Consider the following 17,226-nt stretch of genomic DNA (forward strand, 5'->3'; position numbering starts at 1 on the left):
CAAAATGTATCGTACTAACATAAGATATTAACAAGAGGGGAAACTGGGTGTGGGGTATATGGGAACTGTATTATCTTCACTGTTCTTCTGTAAATCTAAAACTGTTCTAAGATAAAAAGCTTATGTAAAAAAATTACTATTCAGAAAGATGAAGTCAAACACATACATACACATACATACACACACACATACACACACACACATATACACATACACCTCCAGATTCTCAAGAAATTTATAATCAAAGCCAAGCAAGTAAACAAACATTTTCATATACTTTTTATGTTGTAAATACAAATAGTTAATTTGGACAAGTCTATACTTACCCTTGTAAAATGACATATGATGTATGGGGGAGGTGGCAAGTCTGTGTCTTTCTAATGGCACAGGTCACACATTGCTTTCATTTGCTGAATCAGCTCCATACCCCACCAGTCCAAGAATATGTTAAAAACCAAAAGCCAAATCCACGTCTTTCCGGGCGTGCTACCACAGCAGCAGAGGTCAATCAGCTTGCAGCTTTAGTGTAGTTGGTGAAACTCTGAAGATGTAATTTCCTTCACATAGGCTCCTACCTGCACTCTGTCTTCCTCAGGTTTATGACCAGTCTGGGGTATAATACTGAGTATACAATGTGTACATATTATTTTAAGGCTAACCATCAACCTTGTAGCTCCTGAATGACTAACTCAGGAATTCAGAAACAGCCAAGTCCCTTGGAGAAGCTCTATACATTGAACAAAAATGAGCCAAAACAGAAACACCTACCCTTTTCTCCTTTTGAGAGACAGTACAGCATAGTAGTTAGACTGAAGGTTCTAGAGTCAGGCCTCAGGTTGGTGTTCAAATCACAGTTGTGCCACTTACTAGCTGTAAGGTCTTTGATATGTTCCTTAACCTCTCTGTGCCTCATATGTAAAGTAAGAACAAGAGTATGTACTTTACGAGGTTACTGTGAAAATTAAATTTAATATAGGTAAAGTGCCTAGAACAGTGTTTGGCAGCTGGCAAGCACTCAGTAAGTGTTATTATTATCATTGCCGTTGTTACTGTTAGCATTTTTGCTATTATGGTAACTGCTTGTTAGTGATAACTCAGAACTCCACAAACAATTAGGTCACTAACCATACTTTCAATCTAAAAGTGCTAATGGATGGCAAACTATATAAAGGAGTCTGCATCGACTAAACCCAGGGATGACTAGGGCCTAAATGGTTGTTGCATGGAGATAGGAAAAGACAGACAGGTAAACCTCAAGGAAGCAGCAGTAAGATTTAGAAACTGAAGAGATACAAAATGCTTAACAAAGCAGGTATTGAACGAATCATTTTAGCTGCTAACAGGGGATAGAAAGAAATACCAGATGACTTCAGCAATTCCTGCAAGTGTTTTACCCAATAAGTAATAAACTACATGAAGGACCCAATAACATTAAATGTGGGGAGAGGAGAAGAGAGGACTGTGGGTGCATATATACTGATCAGGGGTTGTGGGTCTATACGCTTCATTTGCTAAGAGTTCACGATGAATCTTAAACTGTGGGGTCTATTACTCCAATCAGAAAGAACACCAAATCACTGAAGATGCTGTAGTTTTACACTAGAAAAATAGTATCAGAAATACTTTCAAGAGACTACCACAAGTACTACACACTAAGAACATGGACGACTCTGTCAGCCCAGAAGCTATATTTAATGGGCAGAAAACAAATTTACTCTGATCTTTCAAACAAGAGCAAGTACCAAGTCTACCAACAGCATCCCTGAAATCAAAGGATCACATCTAGATTTTACCCAGAACAAAGTCAAACTTAGAAAGGCCATAAGCAGCATTTAGCAACACTAAATTCTTTCAAATTTCCAACACGATTCAGCAATGGCAGAGCACAGCACAGAAGTAGTTTAAGAAGGCTTATAGAAGTACTGAAAACTAGACATGGAAAATTTCCAGGCACTGGTATGATAATGGATAGATGCTCTCCTGCTTCTATCAGCATTTACGACATTAACTCAACATAGGCAATACGTCATACTTGCCTAGGGGGGTGGGAATTGGGGGGTTGCGGGGGTGGGCGGGGGGAGAAAGCTGGAGAAAGAGAGGGAGGAAGGGAGGGGAATGAGAGGAAAGACCAGTTGCTGCCCTAACAATACTGCTGCGGGGGTGAAGCCAGATCAAATGTTTTTTTTCATACTGTTCCAAAGTTATTTACGGTAAAAACCTCCAGCGTGACCCTTTCAGGCACAAACAAAGCCTTGTTCTTTCTTAACAACTAGTCCCTTGATTTCCCACACGTTGTGTTGAACAATGAGGTTGGGGGCACAGGATAAAGCAGATGACATCAATCTCCCTCAAGTCGGAGGCTTGTTTCGGAGCCCAAATTCTGGTCTGTGGCCAGCTGGCTGATTTCACAGAGGGCTCTACTGTCCAGGATGCCAGGCTGCGTATGCATTTGGGGGCCATGGCTCAGGATCAACCACCAGTTAGCAATTCACACAAGAAACAACACAGAAGTCACTGCACCTCACTAGATTACCTTTATAAATCTGTTCCCTTTTCCTAGAAACTAGGCTCAGTCTTCAGAAGTCATCATAAAGATATGGTATAGCAATTTCAAATTCTAAGCAGCCCCCTTCTCTAGACCAGTTGAAAAGAGAGAAGGCTGGGGACAACTGTTGAACAAGAGAAATTTAAATGAAGTAACAGAGGCAGGTTCAGTCGTTTGCCAGTGGCCAGGGGGGTGGGCTGTGCCATGGGCTCCAGTTCCCTCCCCCTTTCCCTCTAAGGATCCATAAGGAGCCTGTCTATGCATGGCCCTACGGCCAGCAGATGGCTCAGTCTGGCCTCAACACCCTGCCCCAGAGAGTCCTCCGGAAGGAGCCTGTCACCCCATCTGCACTTGTCCTCATGAGCCGCTCCAATGCCCAGCCCACAGTGCCCCTGTCCAGAAGGTGGTGGAGAACAGCAGTGGGACCCCCAGCTTCTCAATGTGTTCCTTCCCAATTGACGACTTTGAGATTGGGCATCCTCTGGGCAAAGGCAAGTTTGGAAACGTGTACTGGGCTTGGGAGAAGAAAAGCCATTTCATCGTGGCGCTCCAAGTCCTCTTCAAGTCTCAGATAGAGAAGGAGGGTGTGGAGCACCAGCTGCACAGGGAGACTGAAACCCAGGCCCATCTGCAGCATCCCAACATCTTGCGTCTCTACAGCTACTTCTATGACCGGCAAAGGATCTACTTGATTCTGGAGTATGCCCTCCCGGTGGGAGCTCTACAAGAACCTGCAGAAGAGCCGCACTTTTGACGAGAAGCGAACAGCCACGATCATGGAGGAGCTGGCAGATGCTCTGATATACTGCCACGGGAAGAAGGTGATTCACAGAGACGTAAAGCCAGAGAATCTGCTCTTGGGGCTCCAGGAAGAGCTGAAGATTGCCGACTTCGGCTGGTCTGTGCACGTCCCCTCCCTGAGAAGGAAGACAATGTGTGGCACTCTGGACTACATGCCCCCAGAGATGATTGAGGGGCGCATGCACAACGAGAAGGCGGATCTGTAGTGCATCAGAGTGCTCTGCTACGAGCTGCTGGTGGGAAACCCCCCCCTTCGAGAGTGCTTCCCAAAACAAGACGCAACGGTGCATCGTCAAGGTGGACCTGAGGTTCCCTCCTTCCATGCCCGCAGGAGCCCAGGAGCTCATCTCCAAGCTGCTCAAGCATAACCCCTCAGAACGCCTACTGCTGGCCCAGGTCTCAGCCCACCCTTGGGTCCGGGCCCACCCTCGGAGGGTGCTGTTTCCCTCTGCCCTTCAGTCTGTCCCCTGAATTGTCCCTGTCATTTTCTCAGTTGTGTCTGTATGTCTGCATATGTGTAGTTAGGAGGAGGGGATCCCGGCCTGTTCCCACATCTATCTTCTACCTCCTCTTTATTTAATAAACGCTGAAACTGAGAGAGGAACCAAGATGGCGGAGTAGAAGGACGTGCTCTCACTCCCTCTTGCGAGAACACCAGAATCACAACTAGCTGCTGGACAATCATCGACAGGAAGACACTGGAACTCACCAAAAAAGATACCCCACATCCAAAGACAAAGAAGAAGCCACAATGAGACGGTAGGAGGAGTGCAATCAGAGTAAAATCAAATCCCATAACTGGTGGGTGGGTGACTCACAGACTGGCGAACACTTACACCACAGAAGTCCACCCACTGGAGTGAAGGTTCTGAGCCCCACGTCAGGCTTCCCAACCTGGGGGTCCGGCAATGGGAGAAGGAATTCATAGAGAATCAGACTTTGAAGCCTAGTTGGAATTGACTGCAGGACTTCGACAGGACTGGGGGAAACAGAGACCCCACTCTTGGAGGGCACACACAAAATAGTGTGTGCATCGGGACCCAGGGGAAGGAGCAGTGACCCTGGGGGAGACTGAACTAGACCTATCTGCTAGTGTTGGAAGGTCTCCTGCAGAGGCGGGGGGTGGCTCTGTTTCACCGTGGGGACAAGGACACTGGCAGCAGAAGTTCTGGGAAGTACTCCTTGGCGTGAGCCCCCTCAGAGTCTGTCATTAGCCCCACCAAAGAGCCCAGGTAGGCTCCAGTGTTGGGTTGCCTCAGGCAAAACAACCAACAGGGAGGAAACCCAGCCCCACCCCTCAACAGTCAAGTGGATTAAAGTTTTACTGAGCTCTGACCACCACAGCAACAGTCAGCTCTACCCACCATCAAAGCCTCCCATCAAGCCTCTTAGATAGCCTCAACCACCAGAGGGCAGACAGCAGAAGCAAGAAAAACTACAATCCTGCAGCCTGTGGAACAAAAACCACATTCAGAGAAAGATAGACAAGATGAAAAGGCAGAGGGCTATATAACAGATGAAGGAACAAGATAAAACCCCAGAAAAACAACTAAATGAAGTGGAGATAGGCAACCTTCCACAAAAAGAATTCAGAATAATGATAGTGAAGATGATCCAGGACCTCGGAATAAGAATGGAGGCAAAGATCGAGAAGATGCAAGAAATGTTTAACAAAGATCTAGAAGAATTAAAGAACAAACAAACAGAGATGACCAATACAATAACTGAAATGAAAACTACACAAGAAGGAATCAACAGCAGAATAACTGAGGCAGAAGAATGGATAAGTGACCTGGAAGACAGAATGGTGGAATTCACTGCTGTGGAACAGACTAAAGAAAAAAGAATGAAAAGAAATGAAGACAGCCTAAGAGACCTCTGGGACAACATTAAACGCAACAACATTCGCCTTATAGGGGTCCCAGAAGGAGAAGAGAGAGAGGAAGGACCAGAGAAAATATTTGAACAGATTATAGTCGAAAACTTCCCTAACATGGGAAAGGAAATAGCCACCCAAGTCCAGGAAGCGCAGAGAGTGCCATACAGGATAAACCCAAGGAGAAACATGCCGAGACACATAGTAATCAAAGTGGCAAAAATTAAAGACAAAGAAAAATTATTGAAAGCAGCAAGAGAAAAATGACAATTAACATACAAGGGAACTCCCATAAGGTTAACAGCTGATTTCTCAGCAAACTCTGCAAGCCAGAAGGGAGTGGCATGATATACTTAAAGTGATGAAAGGGAAGAACCTACAACCAAGATTACTCTACCCGGCAAGGATCTCATTTAGATTTGATGGAGAAATCAAAAGCTTTACAGACAAGAAAAAGCTAAGAGAATTCAGCACCACCAAACCAGCTCTACAACAAATGCTAAAGGAACTTCTCTAAGTGGGAAACACAAGAGAAGAAAAGGACCTACAAAAACAAACCCAAAATAATTAAGAAAATGGTCATAGGAACATACACATCGATAATTACCTTAAACGTGAATGGATTAAATGCTCCAACCAAAAGACACAGGCTTGCTGAATGGATACAAAAACAAGACCCATATATATGCTGTCTACAAGAGACCCACTTCAGACCGAGGGACACATACAGACTGAAAGTGAGGGGATGGAAAAAGATATTCCATGCAAATTGAAAGCAAAAGAAAGCTGGAGTAGCTATACTCATATCAGATAAAATAGACTTTAAAATAAAGAATGTTACAAGAGACAAGGAAGGACACTACATAATGATCAAGGGATCAATCCAAAAAGAAGATATAACAATTATAAATATATATGCACCCAACATAGGAGCACCTCAATACATAAGGCAACTGCTAACAGCTATGAAAGAGGAAATCGACAGTAACACAATCATAGTGGGGGACTTTAACACCTCACTTACACCAATGGACAGATTATCCAAAATGAAAATAAATAAGGAAACAGAAGCTTTAAATGACACAATAGACCAGATAGATTTAATTGATATTTATAGGACATTCCATCCAAAAACAGCACATTACACTTTCTTCTCAAGTGCACACGGAACATTCTCCAGGATAGATCACATCTTGGGTCACAAATCAAGCCTCAGTAAATTTAAGAAAACTGAAATCATATCAAGCATCTAGTCTGACCACAACGCTATGAGATTAGAAATGAATTACAGGGAAAAAAACGTAAAAAACACAAACACACGGAGGCTAAACAATACGTTACTAAATAACCAAGAGATCACTGAAGAAATCAAAGAGGAAATCAAAAAATACCTAGAGACAAATGACAATGAAAACACGACGATACAAAACCTATGGGATGCAGCAAAAGCAGTTCTAAGAGAGAAGTTTACAGCTATACAAGCCTATCTAAAATAACAAGAAAAATCTCAAGTAAACAATCTAACCTTATACCTAAAGGATCTAGAGAAAGAAGAACAAACAAAACCCAAAGTTAGCAGAAGGAAAGAAATCATAAAGAGCAGAGCGGAAATAAATGAAATTGAAACAAAGAAAACAATAGCAAAGATCAATAAAACTAAAAGCTGGTTCTTTGAGAAGATAAACAAAATTGATAAGCCATTAGCCAGACTCATCAAGAAAAAGAGGGAGAGGACTCAAATCAATAAAATTAGAAATGAAAAAGGAGAAGTTACAACAGACACTGCAGAAATACAAAGCATCCTAAGAGACTACTACAAGCAACTCTATGCCAATAAAATGGACAACCTGGAAGAAATGGACAAATTCTTAGAAAGGTATAACCTTCCAAGACTGAACCAGGAAGAAACAGAAAATATGAACAGACCAATCACAAGTAATGAAATTGAAACTGTGATTAAAAATCTTCCAACAAACAAAAGTCCAGGACCAGATGGCTTCACAGGTGAATCCTATGAAACATTTAGAGACGAGCTAACACCCATCCTTCCCAAACTCTTCCAAAAATTGCAGAGGAAGGAACACTCCCAAACTCATTCTACGAGGCCACCATCACCCTGATACCGAAACCAAACAAACATACTACAAAAAAAGAAAATTACAGACCAATACCACTGATGAATATAGATGCAAAAATCCTCAACAAAATACTAGCAAACAGAATCCAACAACACATTAAAAGGATCATACACCACGATCAAGTGGGATTTATCCCAGGGATGCAAGGATTCTTCAATATACGCAAATCAATGTGATACACCATATTAACAAACTGAAGAATAAACACCATATGATCATCTCAATAGATGCAGAAAAAGCTTTTGACAAATTTCAACACCCATTTATGATAAAAAACTCTCCAGAAAGTGGGCATAGAGGGAAACCACCTCAACATAATAAAGGCCATATACGACAAACCTACAGCAAACACCATACTCAATGGTGAAAAACTGAAAGCATTTCCTCTAAGATCAGGAACGAGACAAGGATGTCCACTCTCACCACTATTATTCAACATAGTTTTGGAAGTCCTAGCCACGGCAATCAGAGAAGAAAAAGATATAAAAGGAATACAGATTGGAAAAGAAGAAGTAAAACTGTCACTGTTTGCAGATGACATGGTAGTGGAAACACTACCATTTACCATTGCAACAAAAAGAATAAAATACCTAGGAATAAACCTACCTAAGGAGACAAAAGACCTGTATGCAGAAAACTATAAGATACTGATGAAAGAAATTAAAGATGATACCAACAGATGGAGAGATATACCATGTTCTTGGATTGGAAGAATCAATATTGTGAAAATGACTATACTACCCAAAGCAATCTACAGATTCAATGCAATCCCTATCAAACTACCAACAGCATTTTTTACGGAACTAGAACAAATCACCTTAAAATTTGTATGGAGACACAAAAGACCCCGAATAGCCAAAGCAGTCTTGAGGGAAAAAAACGGAGCTGGAGGAATCAGACTCCCTGACTTCAGACTATACTACAAAGCTACATTAATCAAGACAATATGGTACAGGCACAAAAACAGAAACATAGATCAATGGAACAAGATAGAAAGCCCAGAGATAAACCCACGCACCTATGGTCAACTGATCTATGACAAAGGAGGCAAAGATATACAATGGAGAAAAGACAGTCTCTTCAATAAGTGGTGCTGGGAAAACTGGACAGCTACATGTAAAACAATGAAATTAGAATACTCCCTAACACCATACACAAAAATAAACTCAAAATGGATTCGAGACCTAAATGTAAGACCGGACACTATAAAACTCTTAGAGGAAAACATAGGAAGAAAACTCTTTGACATAAATCACAGCAAGATCTTTTTTGATCCACCTCTTAGAGTAATGGAAATAAAAACAAAAATAAACAAATGGGACCTAATGAAACTTCAAAGCTTTTGCACAGCAAAGGAAACCATAAACAAGATGAAAGACAAACCTCAGAATGGGAGAAAGTATTTGCAAACGAATCAATGGACAAAGGATTAATCTCCAAAATATATAAACAGCTCATTCAGCTCAATATTAAAGAAACAAACACCCCAATCCAAGAATGGGCAGAAGACCTAAATAGACATTTCTCCAAAGAAGACATACAGATGGCCAAGAAGCACATGAAAAGACGCTTAACATCACTAATTATTAGAGAAATGCAAATCAAAACTACAATGAGGTATCACCTCACACCAGTTAGAATGGACATCATCAGAAAATCTACAAACAACAAATGCTGGAGAGGGTGTGGAGAAAAGGGAACCCTCTTGCACTGTTGGTGGGAATGTAAATTGATACAGCCACTATGGAGAACAATATGGAGGTTCCTTAAAAAACTAAAAATAGAATTACCATATGACCCAGCAATCCCACTACTGGGCACATACCCAGAGAAAACTGTAATTCAAAAAGACACATGCACCCCAATGTTCATTGCAGCACTATTTACAATAGCCAGGTTATGGAAGCAACCTAAATGCCCATTGACAGACGAATGGATAAAGAAGTTGTGGTACATACATACAATGGAATATTACACAGCCATAAAAAGGAACGAAATTGAGTCATTTGTTGAGACGTGGATGGATCCAGAGACTGTCATACAGAGTGAAGTAAGTCAGAAAGTGAAAAACAAATATCGTATATTAACACATGTATGTGGAACCTAGAAAAATGGTACAGATGAACCAGTTTGCAGGGCAGAAGTTGAGACACAGATGTAGAGAACAAACGTATGGACACCAAGGGGGGAAAACCGCGGTGGGGTGGGGATGGTGGTGTGCTGAATTGGGCGATTGGGATTGACATGTATACACTGATGTGTATAAAACTGATGACTGATTAAAAGAAAAAAAAAAGCTGAAGCTTTTTGTACTAAATAAATAAATAAATAAAGTAACACATTGTTTAACTTTTATGGAGAAGGAAACACAGCGTCAGGTTTTAATTTAAAGCTAGAAAGCTGTATATAATACAAAAATAAACTAGATTTTAATATTATTAAATTTTAGTGTACCAATTAGCCTTCTGTACTAAACCATCTATTTATTGACCTGTTTCTAACCCACTGGACAACAGTCACATCAAACGTAAATTTGAAAAAGACATATTTTTCCCAACAGAAAAAGATCAGCCCTCAGTACAGACAACAGTAATCATGAGCTGAAGTCTAACTGTTCCAAATAAAATCAATTAAAGCTATAGCATAGGGACTTCCCTGGTGGCGCAGTGATTAAGAATTCGCCTGCCAATGCAGGGGACACAGGTTCAATCCCTGGTCCGGGAAGATCCCACATGCCACAGAACAACTAAGCCCGTGTGCCACAACTACTAAGCCTGCGCTCTAGAGCCCGCAAGCCACAACTACTGAGCCCGCGTGCCACAACTACTGAAGCCCATGCGCCTAGAGGCCGTGCTCCACAACAAGAGAAGCTACCACAATGAGAAGCCCGCTCGCCGCAACTAAAGAAATCCTGCGTGCAGCAACAAAGACCCAATGCAGCCAAAAATAAGTAAATAAATAAATAAATTTATATTTTAAAAAAAGCTATAGCATACACACACACACACACACTCTTTTCATACAGCTTTTAGTGGGAAAAAATGTTATAAGCCAATGGTTTCCCAACTGCCAAGATGCTTCTTGATCATTTTTATGCTTAAATTGTGATAAGCCTAGGCTGAACTCTCCAAATGATCTTGTGTGGCTTTCTCATCTGTAAGCTAGTTGGGAAACACTGGGACCATAACTGAGTGTAATATCCAAATAAAAGATAATCTCATTTAGCAAAATGAATTATTAATAGCAACAGCACTCTTGAAGAATGACAATGAAAAAAAACCTTAGACCAATTAGATTATTTGGAAGAGGTTAAAAAAAGTATAAGTGATCTAAATTACCAGTAAGCTCTTCTTTCTTTCCAGTGATGATTATGACATCTCCTCACAATTGCTTTCTCTCTTTCTGTATTTCCAAAATATAAATCACACTTAGGCAATAACTAACTCATCTCATCCCCTAAAATTAATTCATCCTCCAATTTTCACCATTAACAAGGATTCTAAATAATAAATGGTACTGGAACCTATTAAATTATTATGGTATCATCTAGTCTTTATGAAAATGTGGTTTTCAATTCACAGATTCTGAGTCCCTACAACGGGCTTTTATTATGGACCTGAAGTAATGAGGAAACTTCTACATTCACTATGAATGATGAGTTGGTACTTCCTGCTTCAATTCTGTGCAGCAGTCTTTAAATCTGAAACTATTTAGCCTGGTTTAGCCTCATTTTATGAAATGAGTAGGGAAGGGATAACCTCAATCGGAAATCTTAACACAAAACACATCCCAACATGGGCCTGAAGGACAAATCTTTGCAAAAGAGTCCCACCCATCATTTCAATCCACTTCTCTCTCTATTCAGAAAGGCCTTTGCTGGCCACTTAAATACTCTACCCCATTAATCACGCCTTACCACCTACTGCTTGATTTTTCATTATAGTACTTACCACCACCTGACATTGTGTGTATTTTTTTTAACTTGTATTTTGTCTTTGTTCTCCACTAGAGCTCAAGGACCTTGTCTGCAATTCATTCCTATAACCCCAGCTATGTCTGGCATATACTAAGTATTAAATAAATATTTATTGAATGAATGGGAGAATCACAAAAACTCAGAATTCCTCTCATTAAAATATTCTTTATCTGGTCACTGCAATGACATAGGGCGGGGGAGTCAGATAAGCAATTCAATTTTCATTCACTAGACAGGAAAGAAGAGTACCAACATCTATGGCCCACCACAATGGGCCCTGAACAATTAAAGAAACCATCTCCATTAGCCCTTCTAACAATTCTATTTAGTCTATCATCCCCATCTTACATATAAGAGACCCAAAGAGAAAGGTTAAGTAATTCCCCTAAGACCATACACCCTTTAAATGGTGGAGCTGATGGGATCTGAACCCAAATCTGTCTGACTCCAGATCCAGGCTCAATAAGACTAAGATATTTAACTCAGTTGTACAACAATGCCTACGTAGTATACTAAACCGAAGACACAAAGATGAATAAGACAGCAAGGAGGTCACAAAGTAAGCCGTGTCAAACAGGATGTAATGGAAGCACACAAGAGGGGTATACAGGCAAAGACTGGTCCAGGTTAAGAGAACACTGTGTTCAAAGAACTGCAAGGTATTCAGAACAGCTAGAGTCAGGAGTAGGAAGAGCGAGGTGAAGAGGAAGGAAGAGGTAACGATCAGAGATGAGGCTAGGACAGTGCCAATTCATTTGTTCATTCATTCCTTAAGTTGAAGTCCTACTATGTACCAGGCACTGTATTAGACACAGGCATTTCAATGATGATTGAGACACAGCCTCTGCTCAAGGAGCTTAAAGTCTACCTGAGGAGATGGGTAAACACAAAACTACAACACAGAGTGATACATGATAACACTGATGTATTCATTGGACATTAAGGTGCTCCTTGACAGGAAGATGATGAACGAGACAGGTCTATCAAGGCACTACATTCACAAAGATCCTTCTAAGAGAGACTGCCTCAATTAGAGCAATAACTAAATGCCAAGCCCAGTTGGCCAAGTTTTGCACTTCAGAAAGCATCCAGTTCTCCAAACCTCAACCCAAACCATGGCTGCTTAAACCAGGGGTGGATATATGACCAAAGGGAAGATAATCAACAGGCTGTTCAGAGACTTAGATATAAAAAAGGAGCTGAACCAATCAGATCCTTGCACTCTGGAGTCACACCTCAGAAGCTGAAATGATGCATAGAGAGAATCCTTGAGGCAGAGTCTGGGCCACGAGTGGTCAAAATTTAAGACAAAGCAGAACTAAGTGGACAGAGGCTATGAAAAATGTTGCAAACTGTGCTAAGGAGTGGGATCAAACCACAGGTAGGTTCTGTGGCCTGCACAATATATTAAACTGTTAAAAATGACACCCAACTTACGGTCTCTAAAATACCATTTCTCACAAAAAGGAACCACAACTTCTTGGAGGAATAGCTGCATCCAGGTCAGGGGTTTGACATACAAAAGATGAGCCTAGGGCACCTAGTTGTTCCACACAACAGGGCAGCTATCAAAGTCTAATAGGATTGTGTCAAAAGGATACAGGAGCCAAAGAGACAAGTGAGCATAGAGAACGAATGCAACTGACTAAAACAATGACTCCAAAAATCGAAATAAACAACAATAAAAAATGATCTCAGTATAATACTTAAAACAACAACAACAACCTTCTTCAGACTACACTGGAAATGACAAGGGCAACTTCCTTACTCTGAAAACTGTCAATAAAAAGGAATAAACTCTGCACTTACCCCGACTTTCCTTCCTGAATTATAAATTTTAGGGTAACCAAATGGCCTCAAGTGATGAATTCTTTAATAATTCCAGCTAATAAATATGAAAGGAACAACAATTAGAAAATCATCATTTCACAACCTTAATGAAACAATTAATTTACATAAGTCATCAATGGCTTCCTAAGTGAAAGATTAATTGGAAGTTTTACATTGGAGGCTCCGGGCTGTTACCACCTTGGTAGGCAGGATAATGTCCCCACCCCCCAAGAGATGTCCATAGCCTAATTTCCAGAACCTGTGAATATGTTATCCTACGTGGCAAAAGGGGTTTTGCAGATGTGGATTAAATTAGGGGTCCTTATAAGGGAAAGAGGGAAGCAGTAGAGTCAGAGGAGATGAGATGATGGAAGCTGAGGAGGGAGACAGGTTTGGGTGGGAGAAAGGAAGAGAGAGAAAGTTTTGGAGATACTATGCTGCTGGCTTTCAAGACGGAAGAAGGGGTCACCAGCCAAAGAATGCAGGTGGTCTCTAGAAGTTGGAAAAGGCAAGTAAATGGATTCTCCCCTAGAACCTTCAGGAGGAACACAGTCTTGCTGACACCTTGATTTTAGGACTTTTGACCTCTAGAACTGTAAGATAAATGTGTGTTGTGAGCCACTAAGTTCATGGTAATTTGTTATAGCAGCAGTTGGACACTAATACACCCAACTGAACCCACTGATCTATCTTAGCAGCACTAAGGGGCACAAAAAGTACTGTGTGCTCTGCCATGATGCCACATGAGGTACACAATACCACCCTTAAAGTAACCTCACCAAAAGATAAACCTGAATCTAGGTACATCTTTACAGCTGATTCCTTTTACAAGAAATATGGGGGAAAGAACTCGTTAAGTGACACCTCAAGAAAGCAGAGACAAATCCAAAATGTAGGACGTGATTTACGGATCTCTGACTCCAACAATACAATTTCAAGCATATAAAAAAGGCGGGGGCAGGGAGGGAGAGTGGACTGCTATAGATTAAAGAGACTTGAGTGATACAACAAATTAATTTTAAATAGATATTTTTGAGACAAGTGGAGAAATTTGAATATGAATTGGGTATTATTAGATAGCATTATGGAATTATTGTTAACTTTGCGAGGTATGATTATAGCCGCATAATATTGTGATTAAGTTCATAATTTTTAAGAGATTCATCCTGAAGTATGAAGGACTGAAATACCATGATATCTAGGATTTACTTTAAAACAGTTCAGCATAAAATGAGAAGAGAGAAACAGTTAAGATGAAACAAGTGTGACAAGATCCTGATAACTGTTGAATCTGGGTAATGTGTACATAGTGGACTAACTGTACTCTTCTCTATAAAACTGAAAATAAACAAATGCCAAAACTGATTTGAATTAATTGGTGACATTTTAAAATCAGGAGCTTTCACATGCAAATCTGGATTTCTGACTTCATTTGAAAAATCAGATGTGGCAACAGGCCCACATCAAGAGATGAGTACTGGCTACTCCATACTGACAGTTTCCACTACTCCCAATTATCTCCCATTTAACATCACTGCTGTTTTTCTTATAGCTGGCCCAATTCATTCATTTACATTACCTACTTGGTGTTTAGGTTAAGGACCCCAGGAGTAGTCCGATTAAGCTGGCTAGTAGCAAGAGAACAGAGCAGACATGGGGAGAGCAACTGTGTGATGGTAAAATGCTAGTGTGTAGATGCACAGACTCCTGCTGTTGAGGTCCCTTCAGCAGCCTTGGATACAGATGTAATTCCCATAAGACTATGCTACACTATACGCTTCCTGTATTCAGTGCTTACTAGAAGCAAGGCAGTATGCTTGACATTCTGGAAAATACAAACATGAAAATAATTCCTGCCCTCAGGATACTAACAGTCTAATGAGGAAGACAAGCTATAAATATAAGTAATTACAATATAAGATGAAAATAAGTGAGTTTAGGGTACTGTTCAGGGTGGTTCATATGTAAAATGCAAAGTGGGGAGTGACAAAGCATATAAAGCTTCAGGAACAGGTCATGAAGAATGCTACAGAGTATGCTGGGAAATTTACACTTTACCAGATGAAGAATAGTGAGCCACGGGAGGGTTTTAAAACCTAAGTACAAATCAGAGGGGGCAACACTAAAGATGAGAGTAAACTCTCATTGCTCAAATTCTCTGACTCTATGCACTACACATCCTTTGAAGAGCCAGAAGCACGACCCCCAAAATGTTGTGTCTAAGCATATAAAATTATGCCATCATCTCTTCCTTGGCCAAAGGAGTTTGGTACCTGACAAGAATAACAAAAGGCTGGCTCATTGTGCAACAGCACTGAAAATAATTTATATCTCTCAAATAAAGTTTATATAAACTGCATCTGTTACCACTACTGGGTTCCAATACTTTAAAAATAAATTATGGTCTTCTTATACCTGAAGCTCTATTAAAATGTAAAAATGTTTCTTCCTGTTTAGTTCAAGACCCATTCTGTTAAAAACAAAAACCACGTGCTTATAGTGAATGAATAAATTTACCTAAAATACAATCGAATCTTGACAGATATCAAATTATATTAACGTTTCAAAGATCAGGCCCGGTCATCCTAAATGTAATATGGGACCAAACGGCACTATAGTAGTAGTTGTCACCATCCAAGAGTATCACCGAAATTTACTGAAAACTTGGCCAAGTCCAGACTCTGGGGTACCAGAAAGGAAAGGTCTAGAGACTGAAACCGTCTTGTGACCAATAATCGACTTTAATCAATCATAGGAATTACAAATAAAAAACAAGACGAGAATAAGATTGCAGCACTTTTCTGTCACCTTACTTAACTCCCAAACTAAAAATCAGTTCCAGCTCTGACACCAGTATGTTCTACTACCTCTCTGAGGCTCAGTTTCCTCATGTGTATAATGAGGCTAACAGTACCTACTTCGTAAGGTAGTGTACGAACTAAATGGTAATACGTGTACAGTAGCACAGGACCTGACACACAGCTGATGCTCAAGAAATAACAGCTTTTTGTTATTCACAGTAAGCTTCAGTGCTTCCGTCGTTTTCCTGCAGGTATCGATGTGTCTTAAGATGCCGGTCCCTACACATAATCAGCATTCAAAGACTTCTCTGGAGACCCTAGTTACAGTTCAAGGTACCTAAGATCAAAACAGGTATAGGACCGCGACAAGGACCCAAAGTCAAGGCCGTCGCCGCTCAGCTGTCACCACATCCGCCAAGGCCGGGAGGCCCTTCAATGGGTTCCCGGCTTTGGCGCCCAGCCCCGCCCCGCGACAGCCAACGAGCGGGGTGAGGGGGCGGTCTCGACGGCTCGCCCTTCGCGCTCCGGGAGGCCAGGCCGCCCTCCAGGCCTCCGCCCGCCGGACTCTCGGATCCTCAGCTACCTCGCCGACGCCTTCGGTCTTCTCTCCCCGCCCCAGCCAGTACCTCACCTTAAGATGGGTGCGTAGGCCGCCGGCGCCCCCAGACTGGTCGGTGATCTCGTACGCGCCCGTCACCAGCAGGTCCTTGTGGATCTCTTCGCGGAGGCACTTGCGGGAGTTAACGGGCAGATGGAAGGAGATGGCGAGGACCGAGGTGGGGCCAAGCAGGAGTAAAAGCAGCAACGCTAACGGGCAAGGGCCACGCTGGGCCTGCGGGCCACAGAAACCAGACATCGTGCCGGAGACTGTTCACCTCCCTGGGCCTCTATCGCGCCGGAACCGGGAGGGATCACGTAGCTCACCTCTGACCTTCCAATGCCGCCGGCGCCATTTTGGAGGCTGGCAAATAGATGAAAAATGTATAGTGAATTTTTTTAAAGGGAAGAAGGCATATGATACCACGTAATGCCTTCAAGTTAAAGTGGTTAAGTGAGGTTTTCGAGAAGCTTCCGGAAAAAGTTTCATTTTTGTTAAGCTCTGTGACCGCTCAGTCGACCATAGCAAGTACGGGCAGCCCAGGAAGCAATTCTCCTTGAACATCCGGAAGTAGCGCCCGCGAGTTTTAAGGTCGGTGATACCATAGCAACCAAGCCCCAATAGGAAACAGCCACAAAGCCCATCGCTGGGCCCGCCCACC

The 17,226-nt window shown here is 41.7% G+C and overlaps 1 protein-coding gene and 1 pseudogene across 1 annotated transcript in view; one reads left to right on the forward strand and one right to left on the reverse strand.

The window, feature by feature from the left end:
* The window catches only part of TMED10 (transmembrane p24 trafficking protein 10), a 48,938-nt gene extending 32,013 nt beyond the window's left edge, over positions 1-16,925 (reverse strand). The window contains exon 1 of the mRNA XM_061181080.1: positions 16,599-16,925. Within this exon, the coding sequence (XP_061037063.1) occupies positions 16,599-16,823 (225 nt within the window). The 5' untranslated portion in view covers positions 16,824-16,925. The remainder of the gene's footprint in view (positions 1-16,598) is intronic.
* LOC133084447 (aurora kinase B-like) lies at positions 2,770-3,817 on the forward strand (annotated as a pseudogene).
* Positions 16,926-17,226: the final 301 nt, after the last annotated feature.

This window comes from Eubalaena glacialis, chromosome 2 (genome assembly GCF_028564815.1).
Source record: "Eubalaena glacialis isolate mEubGla1 chromosome 2, mEubGla1.1.hap2.+ XY, whole genome shotgun sequence".
Classification (NCBI taxonomy): Eukaryota; Metazoa; Chordata; class Mammalia; order Artiodactyla; family Balaenidae; genus Eubalaena; species Eubalaena glacialis.